This window comes from Rissa tridactyla, chromosome 12 (assembly GCF_028500815.1).
Source record: "Rissa tridactyla isolate bRisTri1 chromosome 12, bRisTri1.patW.cur.20221130, whole genome shotgun sequence".
Classification (NCBI taxonomy): domain Eukaryota; kingdom Metazoa; phylum Chordata; class Aves; order Charadriiformes; family Laridae; genus Rissa; species Rissa tridactyla.
In genome coordinates, this window is record NC_071477.1 from 9,282,716 (window position 1) to 9,302,465 (window position 19,750).

General features: G+C 43.8%; 1 protein-coding gene across 4 annotated transcripts; it reads left to right on the top strand.

The window, feature by feature from the left end:
• Nucleotides 1-3,475: 3,475 nt before the first annotated feature.
• Nucleotides 3,476-19,475, top strand: UBE2V1 (ubiquitin conjugating enzyme E2 V1). Of its 4 annotated transcripts, none has more exons than XM_054218391.1 (4): nucleotides 3,476-3,577; nucleotides 13,773-13,921; nucleotides 17,306-17,431; nucleotides 17,823-19,475. In XM_054218391.1, exons 1-4 carry the CDS (start codon nucleotides 3,556-3,558, stop codon nucleotides 17,967-17,969), a joined length of 444 nt encoding a protein of 147 aa, XP_054074366.1. In that variant the 5' UTR covers nucleotides 3,476-3,555; the 3' UTR covers nucleotides 17,970-19,475. The 4 variants fall into 4 exon arrangements, with proteins under 4 accessions (XP_054074366.1, XP_054074367.1, XP_054074368.1 ...); XM_054218392.1 differs by having other exon boundaries at nucleotides 3,503-3,571; XM_054218393.1 differs by lacking the exon at nucleotides 3,476-3,577 and adding an exon at nucleotides 10,256-10,382.
• The last annotated feature ends 275 nt before the right edge of the window (nucleotides 19,476-19,750 follow it).

Genomic DNA, 19,750 nt, shown 5'->3' on the forward strand with positions numbered 1-19,750 from the left:
TGGCTTTATGTTAAAAAATGGGGATGTGAATATAAATTTAGGTGGGAAGAAAGGTAACTTCTGCTATAGTGGAAGTCAGTGTGGCAATCATTACTCTGAATCACTGCAGTTAGATCTGTTAATAGTTGCTATTTGTGGTGGAAACTTACCTTAAATTTCTTTGGCGTGACAGGTATTGAACAGAATATATGCTGAATGCGGGTGAGGTGAGGATGCAAGCTACCCTGTATCCAGAGCAAAGAATGCTTCTCCTTCCTCTTCTCCCCTTCCAATGTGAGTGTCCTGTGGTTTTAGAGGTGTAGGAACACTTAGGAAACAGCGTTTATTGCTGTGAGTGCGACAAACTGTAGTAGTTATTTCTGCCATCTTGGCAAAAGCTCAGATTCATGCCTGCTTCTACCTTGGGACTCCTATAATCCATAGTCCAACAGATTTGTCGTCCTTGGTCATCTGTCCAGTACAGAACTGGGTGGATGCTCAGGACTCCTGTGTAAAACAGCCTTAAGCACGGAGTCCTTTGAGAGCTCATCTCCTCCTGCAAATTTAAATGCCAAGTGAAAGCAGTGGTGCAGCGTATATAACAGATGGATTCGAAGCACATAAATCATTAGAATTTGTATTTCATGAGTGCCATTAAAGGCAAGTGCTGTTGCCCAAACCTCTCGGCCACTTGATCTGTAGTCTTACTGGAAACAAATCTGAGCTACTAGTACTGGTGGCTGCTGGGGCTATCTGTCTGGTAATCTTGCTTAATTATGTGAAATGGGGACAGCAGTTAATCTCTGGATGCTGTTTTACATGCTGATGCTGTGCTCGACTTCCGAGGCAGCTCTCGCTCAGAGTCACTCAAGGCGTCCGAAGTGACCGGCATCTCCTGGTGTCCCGCATTCGTGTCACTGTTCATAAGGCAATGTCGAGGGGTGCAGCCTGTGGGCAAGTTTTGGTTTTGTAATCCTTCATTTTTCCCTCCCTACTGTGAGTTGAGGAGTATCTTAAAGCTTCCTACTCCTTGGCGGTGGGTTAATGGATACCTGTATGAATGGGCTTGGACTTCAGTCTTCAGTTGGTTTCTGGAAACTGTTCCACCAATTTAAAGTAGTGGATGCTTCTGTAAAATCAATATGGCAATTCTGGAGCAAAAGGCTACATGAATCCTTCTTAACAGATGTAAATCTGGCTTAAGATAAATTTGTCTTAAGTTGATTAGGAACAGATTAGAGCTAAAGCAGAATAAGGCACTCCTTTTAAAGTCCACAGAGATAGCCTGCATTTCAGTTTAACTAAATGCTTTTAAAAGCTATTTGAGTTCAGTCTCTCTTATCCACAGAAAGACGTGGTCAGTCTCCTGCTCCCTGGACCTTCAGGAGAAGGTCTTTCAGGCCAAGACTTCTGCCAAGTCTGTATTTGCCCTCTAACGAGCCGGCTCCTCATGGTCACGCAGGGGCCTTGCAGGAGCAGATCTATTTCTTTACCTGTGTCTGTGCGTTGCAGAGGTCCTACAAGCAGAGCTGTCTGGGGACTCGTCTGCCAGGGGAAGCATTGCACTGTGGTAAACTGAGGAAAATTTCTGCAAAGCGCCTTAAAATCCCGCTCAGCCTTTTCTTGAGGCAGTCTTTGGGACAGCCTGATGGGCTTGGGTTTGGTGTTTGCTTGGAAGTTCCCATGGACGCATTTCAAACCGCTCAGCTTTCTGTGTCTCTCAGCTTCTCCAATTTTGTTTTGTTTTGCTGCTGGATCAAGTTATCTGTGTTCTCTCCGCTCATCTGCAGCCTGGACCTCTCTGTTGCCTCTGTGAAACGCTGGGGACAAACGAGGAGGATCCCTGCTCAGAGCTGGCATTTGCTGGACCAAACGTGAGGAGAAAAGGCAGTTCTCTTCAAGCCAGCCTACAGACCACGAGTGCATCGACAGAAGCGTGTCTTTCTGGCACGTTTCTGTTCTACGCTATTTAAAAAAGAAAAAAAAAAAAGCTCAAGGACTGGTTTGACCCACGGCTGTTTGCGCAAGCCAGCAGGGCCAGCGCCAGCAGACTTGCCTCCATGAGATAGGGCCAAGGTAGGAGGTTGTGGCTCAGGTGCGGCGCCTGTCTCTCCGTCTGCAGTGACTAGCAGCGGGGCTAAAAAGCGGAAGGTTGGCGGGGGCTTTAGCTGATCGCCTACCTCGCCCCCCAAAGCTACCGCTTACCCTGCCGGGGCGAGAGGCTGCTCGGTGCCAGCCCTGGTTATGCCATGGTTATCCCGGGCCGCTCCCGCAGGGTGCAGGTTTGCGGAGCTCGTGTGCCACCTAGCTGCTCCGCGGGCTCTCCAGCCGTCGTGGCCGAAACGCGCTCTTGCAATTAAACAAAATCCAGCCAGTAACAAAAACGTTGCTATTTTAACGTCGCCTCAAAGAATTGCTGATAGACCCAGTGCCTTGGCTCTGTTTGCTGCTAAAAGATGAGTTGGCTGAACTGAGTAAAAACGCGATGGGTCTCCAAAACGTTTTGCTGTGTAATCGTTCCTGCAAATTTTCGTATGATGGCTTGGGGCACAGGTTTTTTAGAATTTGTGTTGCAAGACAAAGCAGAATCCATCCAAAGACAGTCCAATCCCTCCTTATTTTTTATCCTTTGTTGTTCCTGTATTAACTGGAGAGGGACAAGGGAAGATGTGCTGTTGGTTAAAACACGCCATTGTCCATCTTCCCGGTGTTCCTGTGTCTCTTCTGGATTCATATCAGCTACTTTAGGCCTGAAAATATATTTTATTGCCACGTAGCAGCCAGCAGCAACCTCCTGAAACACAGTAAGTGCCATGTGGAGGCGCTTCAAGCCCTCTGCTGCCAAGGGAGGGTGTCCCCAACCCCTCAGCCCCTCTGTGTCCTGGTCTGTCACCCCACCAGCCTGAGGTCCCTTATGCTGCCTGTTTGCGTGTCCCTGCACACCATGGCGGGCCGTGCAATGCTGGGGCGGTGATTTCTGTACGTCTGGCAGTTTTGGAGGGGGACAGGCAAGAGGTGGCAGGAAATCGCCCAGCTCGGCCCCAGCGCTGCCCACACTGAGCATTGCAGAAGAGGTTGAGGGGATGCAAAGGCATAAACAGTGTCAGGTTATTACAAAGTGACTATGGCTATTCATAAAGCAGCAGGAGAGCTAATGCTGCTCGTCTTCTGGCTATAGCGAACGTACTTCGCCAATTATTAATATTAATTGCATTTGAGTTTTATGGGCTGTTAAATGCTTGAGAGCGTGCTGGTGTTTCAGAGCTCCCCGGGGAGCTCGCTGGGGTAGATTTCCCCGGGGCTGCCTGCCGGAGCGGAGCAGGGGCAGCCCCACGGAGCAGCGGATCGTCCCCTCTCTGGCAGCCCCCGTCCAACCCCCCGGGACTCTGCCCCCTAACCTCCGGGGGGCGAGCCCGCCCGCGCGACGCAGCTCGGGGGCCACGCTGCGTGCACCACAGAGCTCTCCCTCCCGCCTCCCTTTTAGCGCGCCCGCCCGCGCCACGCCCTCACAGCCGCACTTCCCGCGTTGCGTTGACGTGGTGCGAAGGGGTGGGGCTCCGGCGGCAGCGGCGCAAGATGGCGGCCACCACGGGTGCGGGTGAGCGGGCGGTGGGCCGGCGGGGTGCCGGGACGGGGAGGGCCGGACCGGGCCGCTCCTCGGCGCGGGGCACCCACGGCCCCCGCGGGCGGCGGCGCGGCGGGCTGCTGGGCGGCCCGGCTGGGTGTGTCGGGGCTGGAGGGGCGGCGGCGGGCGCTAGGCCGGGAGGCGCCGGGCGGGGGAGGGGGCGGCGGCGGGGCCGGGCCGAGGGGCGCGGCCCGCAGGGGGGCTCTGCGGCCGGCCGGGGCTGTGAGGGCGGTGGTGGAGCAGGTCCTCGCCGCTTCGCCGAGGTTCCCTGGCGGGCGCGGCCGGCGCCTCCCCCGGGGGCTGACGGGGCCTGGCGGTGGGAGCGGCCCCGGTGGGGCGAGCGCGGTGCGGGGCCGGGAGGGGTGCGCCGGGCCCGGCCGGGCTCTGCGGGAAGGCCGCCGCCGCTCTCTGCGGGCCGGCACTGGGACGCGGCGCTGTCCAGGCGCAACTGGGCCGGCCGGGGTGTCGCGGCCAGGACCCACTGCCGGGGCCGGCCGGGCCCGCAGCCGTCGGTACGAGCCTGCGGCGAGGTGCGGGCCTGAGGTGCGGGCCTGGGGGAGCAGCGCCCGGCCGCTGGCCGCCGCCCGAGACCCCCAGAGCCGCCGTGCGGGCGTTTTTGTTAACCTGCTTCTCTTCTGGCAAGCTCCGTGTGGTCAGGGCTGACCCGCGGTTCTCCGGTCTTCGTAGTCACCGAGCCATGGCTACAGCTACGTGGGTGAAATTAGATGCTTTAAAAATTTTTTTTCACTAATCACATCTTCCTGTTACATCAGAAGGATGTAACTTCCTTATCAGGATGTGTATGCTTCAAGAAGTTGGTGTATTTCTTTCCTTTAAAATGTGCTCCTCGCCTGCTTTGAGTAGTTAAACAAATTCTATCCTTGCATTTGTCATTACACATGAAACAAAAATACTGCAACTACATTTTGAGTGTTTTTTTTTCTGCTGACATCCTCTAATGAACTTCGACAGTTCAAATAAATTAGTTTCACTTCTGTTTAGCCGGTTTAATTTTCCTGTTTTCATAACTCCATATAGGGACTGTAATACTTGTTTTCAGGTTGCTTCCTTTGAAGTTTAAATATGAGATTACCAGAAGACTGCTCTTGAAAATGCAGCAAAAATATTTTGTAATTCTTTTTTTACAGACAGGTCTCTATTGATGACCACTTTCAGCTTTTAAGAATAGCCATCACAATGCTGATAATTCATAATAATCCAGTTTATAAAATTGCATTTAAAATGCAGTGGATGCTGTCCTGAGAATCATGTTGTACAGATCCGTGTTTGAATGTACATGATTGTGAGGTGTTGGAACACTTGATTAAAATACACAAAAAATGTAGTGGAGCCTTTTTCCCCCCTCTTATGTCGCATTATTCTGGCTACCATACTTTCTTAATAATCCTTTCAAGCTGCTGACTTTTCATTTCATATTTGGCTGGAAGAACAAGGCAAATATTTTTCTTTTTAAGCCAGCGCGGCTTCATGAATTAATTGTCTGGGTGGTCACGGAGGGGTATGTGTGGAAAGGGACTTGGACTACGGTGATGAAGTCCAAAGCTAGTCCTACTGCACAGCTTTCCTTTTACAGCAAACAGTCTTTGTGATAAGCTGTCGTTAACCATCATCTGCTAGCCACATTGTGTCCTTTGGACTGCTTCCTATTATTTCATGGATTTCTGAAAGCTGTTTTGTGTCTGCCGTGCTGGAAGCGTGAAGCGATATGCAGCCAGGTAGATGTGAATAGGGGCATCAGTTTCTTGTGTCTACAGTGTGGGCTTTTGACTTCACTTCAGTGCTGCACTTCAGCTGCTCGTGAGATCCTGTGTGTTTAACTACTTCAGAGTTGGGGGGGAATATAAAAACCAGTGTGTGACATATAAATGTGTTGCAGTAACACTGAACTTTTGCGGTAAACGCTAAATTCAGTATGGGAGAGCCGTCAGGTACAGACTGACAGTTTACGTTGATGGGAGCCTTAGAGCTTTGTCCAGCTGTAATTCATAGGCTGCCCCACCAGCAGTGCTCTGCGTTCTCTTGTTGTGTTAGTACAGGATGAGGATTGTCCTCTTCTGATACTGTCCAGTTACTGATAGTGGTGGTGGCACTGCAATGCAGTTTGTGTTGTTCCTTCTTGACACTGCACTGAAGGCATTGCCTAGCACATACAAATAGAGCCTGGAAGTGACACCTTCTCGTTCTCCACTGCCGATGGATTTGCTGTGAGGCTTTGGGCAAGTAGCTTAGTAGTGTCTTTACTCATAGGTGAAACAGGTTTTGCTAATTCTTGGTTCATGGAATCTTAATGTATTCATATTCGTTTATAAAACACTTGAATATATTTGATATCCTAAGTTTATAGTCGTTCAGCAAAGGAGCTTAAACAGAGGTGGAGGATGAAAAATACTGAGTATTTCTTTAAAAGCAGCTACTGATCCAGAGTAAGAAATGGTAGCAAACGTCCCTGTAACTTAAAAAAGTCATAGGGCTGGTCCTGGGAATTAGACAGGTAAGCCTTAGATTTGTGTCTACTAAACAGGTAGAAATAAATAACAGGGGGAAAAAAAACCCAAACCCTTACCTGGAAAAAATGTTATGATGTGAGGTCCTTCAGTATCCCTTACATAGAGGAGAATTCTGTGTTGCTGATAACGTTGGTTTCCCATGCACACAATTAATACATGAATAAAAAGAAAGGATTTACTTTAATCATTCTAATATGTCTCTTCATAGAAGACTGCAAACACTCAACCTGTGAGTGTATGTCTGTCCATTATTCAGACTGAAATGCCACGCAGGAGCGGTCCTGCAGACTCCAGTATTATAATAGGTCAAAACCTGACCATGTTGGCCTATGGAATTCTGTTTTTCTCACTCTCCTCCTGGGAAAAGTTTAACAATCTCATTTAACCCACTTTTCTCTCATAGGTCCGTCTAGGGCGTCTGTTGTAGGGCTGTGGTAGATGCTGCATTTACCAACAGCCTGGAAGAACTGAGTAATAAAATGATCTGCCCAGATTTAAGTTATTCAAAGTCAGAGGAATGTGAAGAACTCCAGAAGGACAATTCATTAGGCGAACAGGCACAATGGTACTGATATATGTGACTTAATATTGCTAGCAGAGAAAATAGCCCAGATCGGTTTTAGTACAGTGTATTAAAAGTATATATTTGTAATTGTTGGAGGACCCATAACATCACTCTAAACTCAAAGTTATGCTTGGGAAAAGCAAATGAGACTGAAGGCAGGGGAAATGGCGTGTTGAAGGATATAGAAGGTATACCCTGCCTCTGCAAATGGACCGTGATGTCTCCTTTGGAGTGCAACTGCATACAATAGTCACTGTTATCTCAAAATAAATATTGCCAGCCACCAAGTACTAAGTCTGTAAGTAAAATACTCATGGGTAGGGAAAAAGTAATTGGAGAGAAACTGGGAAGATAAATTATGCCTTCTTAAATAAGGTAGACTATAAAAGCACATGAAATAGCAGGTGCTAAAAGAGTTGATTGCAGAGCTTCTTTGTGTATTGTAATGGAAGGATGCGGTAGATTAAATAAAAAGGTGAATAGTTCAAAACTCTTTCAAAAAGATTCTCAGTTGAATCTCTTCATGTATAATGATATAAATTACATAATATATTTGAAAAATGCCATTCTGGCTGAGAACTTAAAATGATTCATTAGAGTATTAAATATGTAAGTAGGTGAGGCTCATAGAAGATGTAACACAAATTTTGTAAGCTGTATGAAGGCTGTGATTTTCAGGTTGTAAGGGTGTTTTTTAACTATTGCAAGTCAAGAAGAAGTTACTCAGTTTCCACCTACTGATTAGTTTCTGCACATTCCTCCCAAGTCTGACCTGGACCTGGCCCAGAAGCCAAGACCGGGGCAGCACGCATCCTGCCTCCTCCGCTCCCCGCCTGCACTCAACAGCTCCGGTGTAAAACTGGAGTCCCCTACCCAACAGATAATTTTGCCTTAGTCTGTCTGTGCGGCATCTTGCTCTTCAAAGCTTATCTTAAAATTGGTGAACCTGCTTGTGCATTCACCTTTTGGTGGGCGGTGTGAATTTAAGAAAACCTAGTGATACTTTGTGGGTAGGAGAGGCAGCTGGAGGAGAGCGCTCAGCTCTCGATCAGAACAACCGTTTCTTTTCACAATGCAAAGAGGAAATGGTGGGTTTTTCCCTGGTGAGATTTAGTGTAAAGATTTTGTCCAGGATGCTAGTTCAGGGTGACTTATTTTCTAGAGTAATTTCTAGCTGAGCTGATAATGTTTTGCTTTTCAGCTGCTGTACAAGCCACAGACTGCATCTGATCTTAACTCTTCTGCTGCTGGAAAGCTTTATTTGGCTGCAGACCTCAATGGTACTGCCAGTCTGCCTCAGACAGATGTTTTAAAGTGATCTCTTTCCAAGTAACGTGCTTAAAGTATTGCAAGACAGAGCCAGTGCTGTGGCTTTACACGCAACAGAAAACACTTCAGATTGTTTCAAGTGCTCAGGAAGTTATTTTGGATCTGCAAAATATCCCAGTACCTGCCTGCATTATCGGAGTGGAAATCATCACTATAAAGATGATGCAAGAAATCTTAATTTCCTCTCTCCTGAAAGTTTTTGTGACAGTTGCTGAAAGCCTTTTATTCAGTTTTAAATATTCCATCACTTCAGAACTCTGTATACCATTGTGACGAAGAATGATTTATTTATATTTTACAATTGCAGTGCTGCAAAGGTCAGCTATCAAATTTTCAATGGTTGCGATCTGCAGAGAGATGAGAAGTATATTGGATGTAATTAAGGCTAAACATCAAATACGCAGAAACAAGCAACAGAAGGGGCTTTAACGTATGTAAGCAACAGAGGTGTTTAAAGCTATTGAATTTCAGTTCACTTGAGTTTCTGTAAATCAGGAACTAGTACAGAAAGCAGAGTTAAAATCGGCCTGAAAGACCAGTTTGATAAGTCGCATGTTACCGGTGAAGATGTCAAGAAACCTTCAGCAAAAAGGCAGTTCCTCTTTTTAGAGCCCCGAACGAGTGAAGTGTTTTCTGTGTGCTTTGCTGAGGTGTCCTGCGCAGTATAGTTAGGCTTTAATCCTGAAGAGAAATGCTTGTAGTTTGATTTCACTTCAGAAAGGAAAGAGAAATTTTCTCTTCAATCTTCTCAGAAAAAGATTGAAGTTTCTGAGAGGTGTGTATTTTGTTCTACCGACACTGAAAAAGGTTCAAGAAGAGGATTTACTCTCAAAGGCATATTGTCCACCTTGTTTCACTGGTGTGTTCAGCTTGATAAGGTTTCTGAATTTCGAATTGCATCCACTATATAACTGGGAAAAATTAAAAGATTAAAAAGTATAGTCTGTCAGAAAGTTTTGGTTTTAACTTGTTATGAACATACTATGTACTTCACATAAATGTAACTTGAAGATGAGAAAAATCTCAGACTGGTAAGATCACTCTTGAAACTATCTAAGATACATTCAGTTGTGTATCTGTGTATCTTCAGTGGTGCCGTGATACAAAGTAAATCTGAGAGTGCTTTAAGGTCTTTAAAAGCCCAAGTTGGCATTTAATTGTCTTCCAGGAATAATTCTGTTCTTTCTTAGTGTGGAACTTTTCTTGGTGGGATTCTGACAGACACGGTCAAACTCCTTTTGTCTCCTTTCAGCGTGCTGTCTGTCAGTCTTGCTTAGCAAGCGGCAGGTTGTGAGGTGCGGGGGTGGCACAGGCTCATCAGTGCCGCTCCACCCGGCAGCGCTGGGATTAGGGGGAATTTTTGACAAGGCAAACAGAAGGGCCTGATTCTGTTTGAAGGCTGAAGAGGATGTCACCCAAAACCTGGCTGCTTCTTAACTGCGACTTTAAACTCTGTAAAGTGCATGCCCTGACTTTCTAGAAAACTCAGTCTGTAGTTTAGTTTTGTTCTCTAGGTTGCCATAAAATACTTCATGAACTTCTTGTAACTGGTGAACTACTGTCCAGGATTGAGGCTTCACAAATGCATGTTTACTAAAAGGTGAACTTTTTAGAAAAGCTGTGCGAACCTGCATTGTCAGAGATCTTACCTTATCAGTACAGTTATAATTTACCTTTCATAGGTTTGCTGTTGTGATTAATAGTAAATATCTCCTCCTGCTCTGAAATATTTTTTTCACTTTGATTTCTGGGAGTATTTCTATGTGGCCAGGCAAGCTATGCGTGAAGCAATTATCTAGATATTATTGTATTTTTGTACCAAATGAAGCTGCTGTTTGAGAGTATTCCTGAGCCATAGCAAAGGCTAAACAAAAATGCATAACTGAAAGTACTTTCAACAACCTGATTACTTTTTAATTGCCTCATACTTTATTTAGGTTTTCTTGTGTTAAGTGAAGGACACTTAGAAAAACAGGTTTGTTTGGTTACTGCCTTGAAAGTCTACACTAAAAAGATTATGCAAGGTATTTATTGGGGGGTGTGAGGACAATGTACAGTTGACTCATGGTTGTGTCAGCTGGCACGGGACGTCTCCTAACTCTGAACCTGCCATGGAAGTTACTTGGCATATACTATGTATGCCTAGAACAGATCACTTTCTAGGAATCTTGGTGGACAGCAAACATGATGATGATCTGTTTGTGTATGGCCACAAGTGATAAAGCTTGTGTGGTTTCTGAGGTTTGAGTCCCAGCAGCATGCGGTAGCTGACCATGAGTGCTCCTGGCCATTGCGAATGAAGAGGAGATGGGGTTGGCTTAATGGCTTCGTGCATCTTTCCAGGCTGACCAGAAGGGTGAATCTGGTCTTTTATTCTGCCTTGCTGAAGGGAAGGTTGTTTAGAAAAGATTTAAAGCATTTATGATCGTATGGCTGTAGTCTTTTGTATGTATATATGTGTTTTTCTTCCTGCAGAATCTCCTGAGAACCTGTCAGGGAGGGAGCTGAATTACCATCTTTGATGTGACTCTGAACTTGTATTGTGTAGCCACACTGGGGTGCTGGTCTTCCATGTTACACCTCTGAGCTTCAGCACAGGGATAAAACATTTTTAGAAGGCAACGATGCTGTTGGACAGTGATGTGTTGTGAAGTGACCAACTATCTCCCATGATTGTTTTATTTTCTGTGAAGTGCATAAAACCTCGATTACATGTAGTTTACTTTTCCCATCTCCCTTTGCCACTGATGCTCCTGTAGTGCTCATAAGTGAGAAGATACTGTGGAATGAACAATCTTTTATGTTAACTTTTTCTGTGTGATAGAAGCCAGTGCACGATATGAGTAGCTGGCTCTCGGTAGGTCTTGGACTTGTCAGAGAACTCTCAAATCCTGTGTGACTCTTTTATGGCTCTGATTCATGCTGAATCAGAGCAGCTGTATCTTGGGAGAGCTCGGAAATACTCTCTTCCTGTAAGGTTGCAAAGCCTAGCTCTGGTTAGCAAATGTCAGAATTAAAGCTGTCTTTCAGCCTTGGTTGAATATATATGTGATGATGTAATTTTCAATTACGTGATCACATAATTTTCTTCACACAGGATTTCTGCCTCACTTGGTGAACAGGGTGCATGATGCTCAGAGGAAGGGTAGACAGGCAATATTTTTGGTTTCCTCCTTTGGTGTGTGGCCTGTGTCTGCTTACCATAAAGCTGATTTCTCCTAAGTTACTTGTTTTGGTCTAAGTAAATAAGTATCAGTAGCTTATCTTCACACCACTGATAAATGTGAAGTGGTATTATCAAGTGCAGAGACTGAGATGATGCGTGTTAAGCATAGTGATGTTGTGGTCCAGAAGAGAGGGTATTTTTTGGGAACAGGACGCATTCGAGGCAGGTCTTCCGCTGGCTACGCCTTATCACTTCTGTGAGCGGGGAGAGGCGCGGGTTGGGTTTCTAACAATAGCCATGGATGGTTTCCTTTGTGGCGTCACCTGTCACCTGCTTTGTGGAAGAGCTGCTGTGTCAGACCCAAGGGTGGAGTTCACCCTCCAGAAGGACCTTTTGTTTGTCTATTGTTTGTCCTTCTTCCCTGGCCGTGTCTTTCCTAGGCGCCAGCAGGCAAGGCTGAAGCCAGGCAGCAAGCTTCAGGCATCGCACAGCTGTGAGTCATTCCCCATCGCCAGCAATGCCGTGCATCTGCTGCAGCAGAAATTGTGAAATAGGGAGTGTGTGTAAGTAAAGGTGGCACCTTGTCCTTCAACTTGTACTCCCTCCGTTCCTCTTGTTCCCCGACTCTCTTATCCCCTGTGTTGGAGCTAGACTGCTCTCCTCTCTGCCTCCCCTAACAACAGCATGGAGAGCATTGGGAATATAATAAAAAATGATGCGGCTAATCTGTCATGATTCATGTATGAACTGCATACTTGAACCTTCATCTGCCTGAGGTACACAGGATACATACCGCTTACTTTTAAGACTTACCAGGAGGGGAAGCACTGGAGTTCTTCGTGCAGGGGAAGTGACAGCGGTTCCCGGGAGGTCCTGTTAACCACCGAGGGTTTGGGGCTCGGTTAATCTTATGGCAATGGCTTCACCAGCCCCAACTGACTCATTTCCTTTTGCAGCCAAAGATTTGTGTTACTCAGCAGCCATGGTAACAGCGCGGTCTCGCCGGGAGGTAGAGATGTCGGTTTGCCACGGTTTGCAGTTGAGTCGTGCTCGGCAGCCCCTGTCCCTGCGGTCTGGTGTAGCCTGTGCAGCTCTGGCCTCTTCTGACGCTGCTTTTTCTCTTCCTGAGTTTCTCTTCATAGTGTCGCTACAGCTGCATTACTGAATCCTGCTTCTCCAGAATATTCTTGAATCTGATTATATTAGATGTGTGTCAAACTGGCCAACAAGCCAATTCCTTTAGTAATTTGCTTTTTTTGGTTTCTTTTATGCTTGCTTTGTAGTGAATGAAATTTGAGTAACTCTGATTCCGCACCCAAATCATCACTGACGTTTAGTTTCTTTAGGTGATTAATATATATAAAAGGGATTCTAAAGTTAGCAGAGTTAATAGATCTTAAGCACTGCTATGTTTCACAAAGCTTTAGATCCTCAGTATTTTCCACATTTCCAAGCCCTCACTCAGTCCCTTCCGGACGTCCTGCGCTTGTGGTGCCCCGGGCATGCGGAAATGTTGGCTTCTGACCGAGAAGTTTGCTGAGTTCACTTTATACACTGAAAGGCTGATTTCCCATTCTCTTTCTGCTTTAATAAATAAGTGACAGTGAAGAAGGGGATTAATTATGGTTTTCTGTTATTACATGCTGGTGAATAGTTAACTTCATATTATTGGGGGGGGGGGAAAAACCTCTAATCCCCAAATCCAACCTTTTTGTATGTCAGGTGAAAATAACTTTGTTAAATATATCCTGGCAGTAATTTTGTTGCAGCTGGAGGGAGAGACGTGCTTCACATAGGTACCTTGAAGGAGAAGTGGTGGCCTAGAGTGCATTTATGTTCTGTGGTGGCTGAGGAGAAGAATGAGTAATTAAGTCCCCTGTGGCCTGGGTTCAAGATCCTCCTTCACCACGGACTTAGTGTGTGACCTTGTTTATGTCACCTAAGCTCTCTATGCCATTGTTTTCCATTAATGTAATGCAGATAAGAAAATTTCCTTGTTTTGCTGTGTGTTTTGACGATAAATGTGCCAGCAATTAAGAAGTGCTGAAAATTTCTTGATGATAGAGGTCATAAGTACAAAGGATGCTATTGCTGCTGACAAAGCCCACTTAAATTAACTTCAGATTAACCTACTAACGTTATGAAAGGGTTTTATTTGCTTTGAATGGTATTTTTAAAAGCTCTGAGTAAGTTGAGTGATGTCAAGCCACTCATGGTGACATTTTGCAGAATCGTCTAAATTTTTATACTATAGATCATATAGACAAGTGCTAATTAGAGCTCTGTAGTACCCTGTGTATCTCTGAATGGACAGAGATTTCCTTTCATTTTACTGCCTGCCCTAATATCTGGCCTGTCAGTCCTCTAGCATGTTTAATTGTGGGTACCTTGGTTGTACTTGAAAAATCCAAGCTAAATACGGGGATATCCTCTTCATAGTGTTGAAATACTATTCAAAAAACAGTGGTGTTTTTACCCAAAATGTTTTCTGTAGAATGACCAAACGCATTAGTGAAATTACTCTAGCTTTATTTCTGTACTAGATTTCTCAACTCAAAATATCTTTCTGATTATTTTCAGGAGTAAAAGTTCCTCGTAATTTTCGTCTGTTGGAAGAACTTGAAGAAGGTCAGAAAGGAGTAGGTGATGGAACAGTTAGCTGGGGCCTTGAAGATGATGAAGATATGACACTTACAAGATGGACAGGAATGATTATTGGGCCTCCAAGAGTAAGTATCCACTTAAAATCGTACTTTTAATTTCTAACACCACCCCCCCCGCCACACACACACACTTTTCTTCTCTTAATCTAACCAATGAAGTAGAAAACAAAATATAAGTGAGTGAAAAAACACTTTAGCCAGTGATTTATGTTGAAGGGTCAAGTTCCATATAATAATGGGTTTCATGTATCTATATGTCTTTTTGATTATGATTTGGAATTTTTAGTGCCTTTATCTGGTTAGTTCTGTTACATGTCTGCTTTATATTTACAGATTCATTAAGACATAACTTTTGAGATTCCAGGATTCTAGTATCCTGTACTCTTGAATACAGCAAGGTTTAAAATCCTTCGGCTAGTGAGATTACATATGGAGCTAATGTAGGTAAAATGTGGATGTTTTGTTCAGTACTGCTAGTCTTTCTGCTGTTTCTTGTTGAGTTTATGGGTTTGTTTTTATTGCAGCAGTACTGACTTGCTTTTGTAGAGTTTCAGCTAACTCAGGAAACTCAAATTTTAATGAATTCAGTTTCTTCTCTGAATGTTCTCTCGCAAAGTAGCTTCTTATAATGCTACTAGTCTTTGTGGTAGGATTGTCGTGTTCTCTCTCTCTTCTCCCATCATCCCCAAACCCTACTAAACTGTGGGTCTCTACTCTCTGGTAGTGAACTTGAGGACTTGATTGTGCATTGTATGTATGCATGAATTCCAAAAACAAAACTTGTCTCTAGTTTCACTGTGCATCCCTGTTCTGTTTCCTTATTATCCTTACCATGAAGTGCAAGTAACTGATTCCCCATCCTGCATTAGTAGGTGTTATCTTCTGTAGCTGGCCCCAGTATCACTTCTCTGTAATTCCAGTGCTCTTCATCTATTATATGGAAACCTCTACAGACCTTTAATCAATCGTGCCATTGCCCTGTGTGTTTCCCTTTTATCTGTTGCCTTTTCTGACACATGTTGAGGTTGTACAAGAATCTGTAATGGCATTACACATGCAGTATTTTTTATCTCACCCAGAAGCGTTGTTTATTTTTTGTCTGCCATTGTTAACATCTCCCCGTTCGTGATCATTTAATTTGTTTATGATATGCCCAAATAATTTTCTAGAACAGCATTTGATTTTAGCACATTAGGAGAGTGTTAATGAGCTTGCATTAAGACTGTGAAGAAAGCTTACTGTGTGCATACACTTTATGGAAAATCTAAGCAACCTTGAAATCTGATTTAGAAAATTAAATAGAAACTGAAATGTGCAAACAGGCATATGCTGACTTGTCAGCAGTGATAGAAATTTGTAGTTCATGTTGTACTGCTAATCAAGCCTAGAGGACTATCACTGAAGATGATTCAGCTGTGCCTCTTTTGTCTTTCTGACACAATTATGAATATAGATTTTTTCCAAAAGTGTCTCGAGTTCTTTTGAGCTTATTGCTTGAAAGCAACAGGCTGTATTGAGAGAGATTCTGGGAACTTTCAGTCATTCTTGTTTGCTGAGTGGCTGTCCTGCTTTTAGCAATGTTCATACTCAGTTATATTATTACCAGGTTTTTTTCCTAAAAAGGATGTGGGAATACTGGCTCTGGAAAAAAAAAAAAAATCCTGTTTTCTTCTGGGTAGAAAGCAGTCATGCTTGTAGCAGGTGGAAGAATCTTTTCTTGGGCATCCCAGAGCGAAAAATGAGCCGTGGTGCAGAGTTAGATACGTGCTGCTGCTCCGAGTGCCCCTGCTACCATACATGGAAGCGTGCTTCTTCTCAGACTTTTGCGGATGGTTTCACAGCCAGTGATTCAGCTTGTTTATACAAGCTATTTAAAAACAGTGGCACTGTCAAAACTTCAGCTTTATCTGCACATAGATTATATTGGCTATAGACATGTGCACGGTTAAGGCTTTCCATTCACTAGTCTTAATGTGGTGCGGTTGTTTGCAAAGACCCTAAAAACCTGCACGACCCTGTGAGCTGTTAATTGCCCTGTGCACAGGGCATGCTCAGGGGCTCAGTCAGGAGACCTGTGCAGTCTGAGCAGAGCTGACAGATGACTTTTTTTTTTCCCCAAAAAACTTTGCAACAGCATTCAGTTTGTCACCGCCCTGGCTGGCCATCTGAAAGGCTGTCTGACTGAGGTGCTGGAGGAGTGACCCAGAGGCCACCAGGGCTGGCCAGGTGCTGGTCCCGCTGCAAGCTGGTTTAAAGCCATTTCATTTGCACAGATGAGAAGCCCCTGAATCAGGAAGTCTGTTCTTATATTTTTGGTAGTGGTTTGCATCAAAACGCTCATTAAGAGAAATATTAAGATGTTCAGGGGCATAACAGGCCCTTGAAAAGGATTGCATGGGGTTCTAGATTGAGAAGATTTTGTATGTTGGGCAACTGTTCTGGTGGAGCCGTGGTGCTCCAGGTCATCTGGAGCTGCTGGCTTCTTCTGGGCGTCTGCCCTCACCTGTTCGCTGGATTTTTGCTCATGGTCGCTATAATGTTTATTGCAATGTTGAAGGTGCAGGAAATTGTGTCAGAAGCTCTAAATCTGGAGAGCTTGTCTGTCTGAACTTCCCCCTGATGATCCTGTCCCTGATGAATAGTTCTGCTGGCTGCCTGCGTTGCCCAGCTGAGCGAGAGCTCTCTGCCAGGCTGCACCAGACCAGCACATCAAAAATAGTTATTCTCAGGTTGCAGAATAACATTAACTGTTGTTTCTTTAAATTAATTTTAAATATTGAAGAATCAATGTAGCCTTGTTATATTTGTCTCTATTCTATACCCATTGAGTGGCAGGTTAAAAATTCGTGATCCAGGATTTCTCGTTATTAGCTGTTACATACAACAGAGTGACTGCTGTGGAGACAAAGTGATAATGCTTTTTGGGATCAGGATGTACTTTGCGATGTGTTGAATCTTGGAGCGTTCCCCTTTCTGAGAACTGGCACGTTGGTTTATGACCAAAGAATATTTTTCAAGTGCAGTTCTAGGACAGGCTGACTTCAGATAGTTGCCTAAGCTAAAGCTGTGGCTTCAATTTCAAGGTAGTGTGTCTGATTAGTAAACTGATAAAGCAAAGCTGCTGTATGAAGATTGGTTGAAAAGTAGGTATCTGAGCTGTATGATGATTTAAAAAAATCATTTCAGTTGGTGAATGGGAAGCAATGCTAGTTTCATTCCTTATATGAAAATGTGATGCTTAAAAGAACAGTAGAATTTATTACCCTGAAGAGGTAACGTTTGATACTCTGAGTATTATAAAATGAATATCAAAACAGAGGTAGCCAGCATGGTATATAAGTGGCTGCCCTTATGTTTAGTAGTTCGCGTGTCCCTAAAGTAACCACTGTTTTAACCAAATGCTTATTGAACTGCCTGATGTAATTGTTCCCCCCTTTCTTTTCCCCTCAGACAATTTATGAAAACAGAATATACAGCCTTAAAATAGAATGTGGGCCTAAGTATCCAGAAGCACCTCCATTTGTAAGATTTGTAACAAAAATTAATATGAATGGAGTAAATAGTTCTAATGGAGTGGTAAGTTTTTGGTTTTTATTCATTTTAACATGGTTTTCATGTGCAGCTTCGAATTAATGCTTTGTTTATACTTGCAACTTGCTTAACTACTTATTTCTTGCTGGTGCTGTTTTTTTGAGTAGAAGGAAAGGGGGGTAAAAGGGAAGTATACGAGCCAAGCATGTTCTGAAATCAAAATGTGGAATTTACTTTTCCTGCTCTTTCACAACTCACAGGTAGTTGCATCACATGGGGATTTATTATGCTTTTGGGAAACCACTTGCTTGCTTTTGTTTTCTTTGGTTTCTCCCACTCGGATTCCTCATAGGATCTTTAGTTGGAGGGTGTGTGGGGGAGTTAAGTGTATCGAACGTACCAATTCTGACAGGAATGGTCTTTTTGTCTATTTTAGGTGGACCCCAGAGCCATATCAGTCCTAGCAAAATGGCAGAATTCTTATAGTATCAAAGTTGTTCTGCAAGAGCTTCGGCGTCTAATGATGTCTAAAGAAAATATGAAACTTCCTCAGCCACCTGAAGGACAATGTTACAGCAATTAATTAAAAAACAAAACAAAACAAACAAAACAAACATGCCCCCCTTATTCAATTTAAGCTGTCTTCATTTTCCACAGTAGTAAATTTTCTAGATGCATCTTGTAGACCTCAAAATACTGGAAAGGAAGTTCCCATTCAAAGGAAGTTTTTCTTGAGATACTGTAAATGATACTAATTTTTTTTTCATTTGAAATATAAGTTGTGCTATAACAAATAATCCTGTCGTGTAACCACTGTCCACATAGCTGAACTTCTGGTATCAGGAAAAGTCTATTTAAATTTATTACTGTCAAGACCAGTGTGGCACATCTAACTTAACTGTGAAAGCATACATCCCACAATCACCTTGCTGTTTGTCTGGCCTGGGTTGTTATTTTTTTTTTTTTCTTTTTCTGTCTTTTGCAATAGAGTCGAAGCTCAGGGCTATTTATTAGAGTAGACACAAAGGTTTTTGCTTCCAGTATTACACTGGGCTTTATGGACTACTAATGGGGATGCGTGCTAACCTCAGTCATCCCTCCCTTTGTGCTATCTCTAGTAAAGGCTGAATGTGACTGTGGTCGTTTTTGGTTTTTTATTATTTGTTTTTAAATGCCCTGATAATCTGGGGCAAGCTTTCCTTCTTCCCTTTGGCCAAGGCATAGATTGTATTTCTCTTCCTGGTCCCCCTCACCAGTGGCGTGGGCTTTGGGTGAGGGATTCGGGGTTCTTTTAATCTCTTCCCTCTTCCCCTCTTTTTAGTGGGGGTGCTGCTTTCGTTTTGCCCCTCTTTGTGACTCTTCTCACCCCTGGCCAGCAGGGGTGAGTGTTGGGGCAATAACTTGACCTTTTCCCTCCTGCTTATCATTTTGGTTTTGCGACAAATTTAGTCTTCACCAGCCTGGGAAACAAGAGTATCTATTCTGCTCGCAAACTTGGATTTTCCCTGTCCCTCCAGCACTGCTGCCACACCGCCAAGCTGGCCACGGCTGATGTTATTAGATAGGCTTTTGACGTGGTGAAAAGAGCAGTAATTTACCAGGATTGCCGAAATCTTCTGCTGCCAAACTTTAATGGGGAAACGCCGCATGTAGAGATTCTGAACACACACTCCAGCTCTAATAGTTGTATTTTGGTGCTGTGGATTGACCCAAGAATGTTAACGAATGAAATGTTGCACTTTTGTTTGGCCCTTCTAAAGACATGACGACTACAGACAAATCAAATCAGCGTAGTAGATTTTATTAGAATTCTGTAAGTCTTGAAAGAGAAATCTCTTCAGTGAAGATTTTGGGGAAGTGGTGCATACAGCAGATTAAGGACCTTAATTGGCTTTGCATCCTGGCAAATCACTGCCTTTTCTGGTTTACTGTTTTGGACCACTAACTGCTGAAATGTGGATGCAAGCTTACATACAACCAACCTAGTGTGTCCTAAGTTTTATGACAAATTCAGTGTTTGTGTAAAAAAAAAAAAAAAAAAAAAAAAAAAAAAAAAAAAAAAAGAGGAGGAGAAAAAAGTAAAAATAAACACATTTTAAAGCAGCAGCTATCAAGTCAATGAACAATTGATGTTTCCATTAACTCTTTGGAGGAAAATATTAGTTGTAAGGATTTAACATCCTCTGTAATTAAAGTTTAACATAACAGTATTCCATAAGCAGCCTTTTTATTGTATCAGACCATTGCCTGATTTTAATATAATAAAAAGTGTGCATTAATATTAGAAGGCTTTAATTGTATTTATGTTTAGAATTTTGATCCCTTATGGAATTCTTGATCTGTTGGAAGTATCTTCCTACAGAT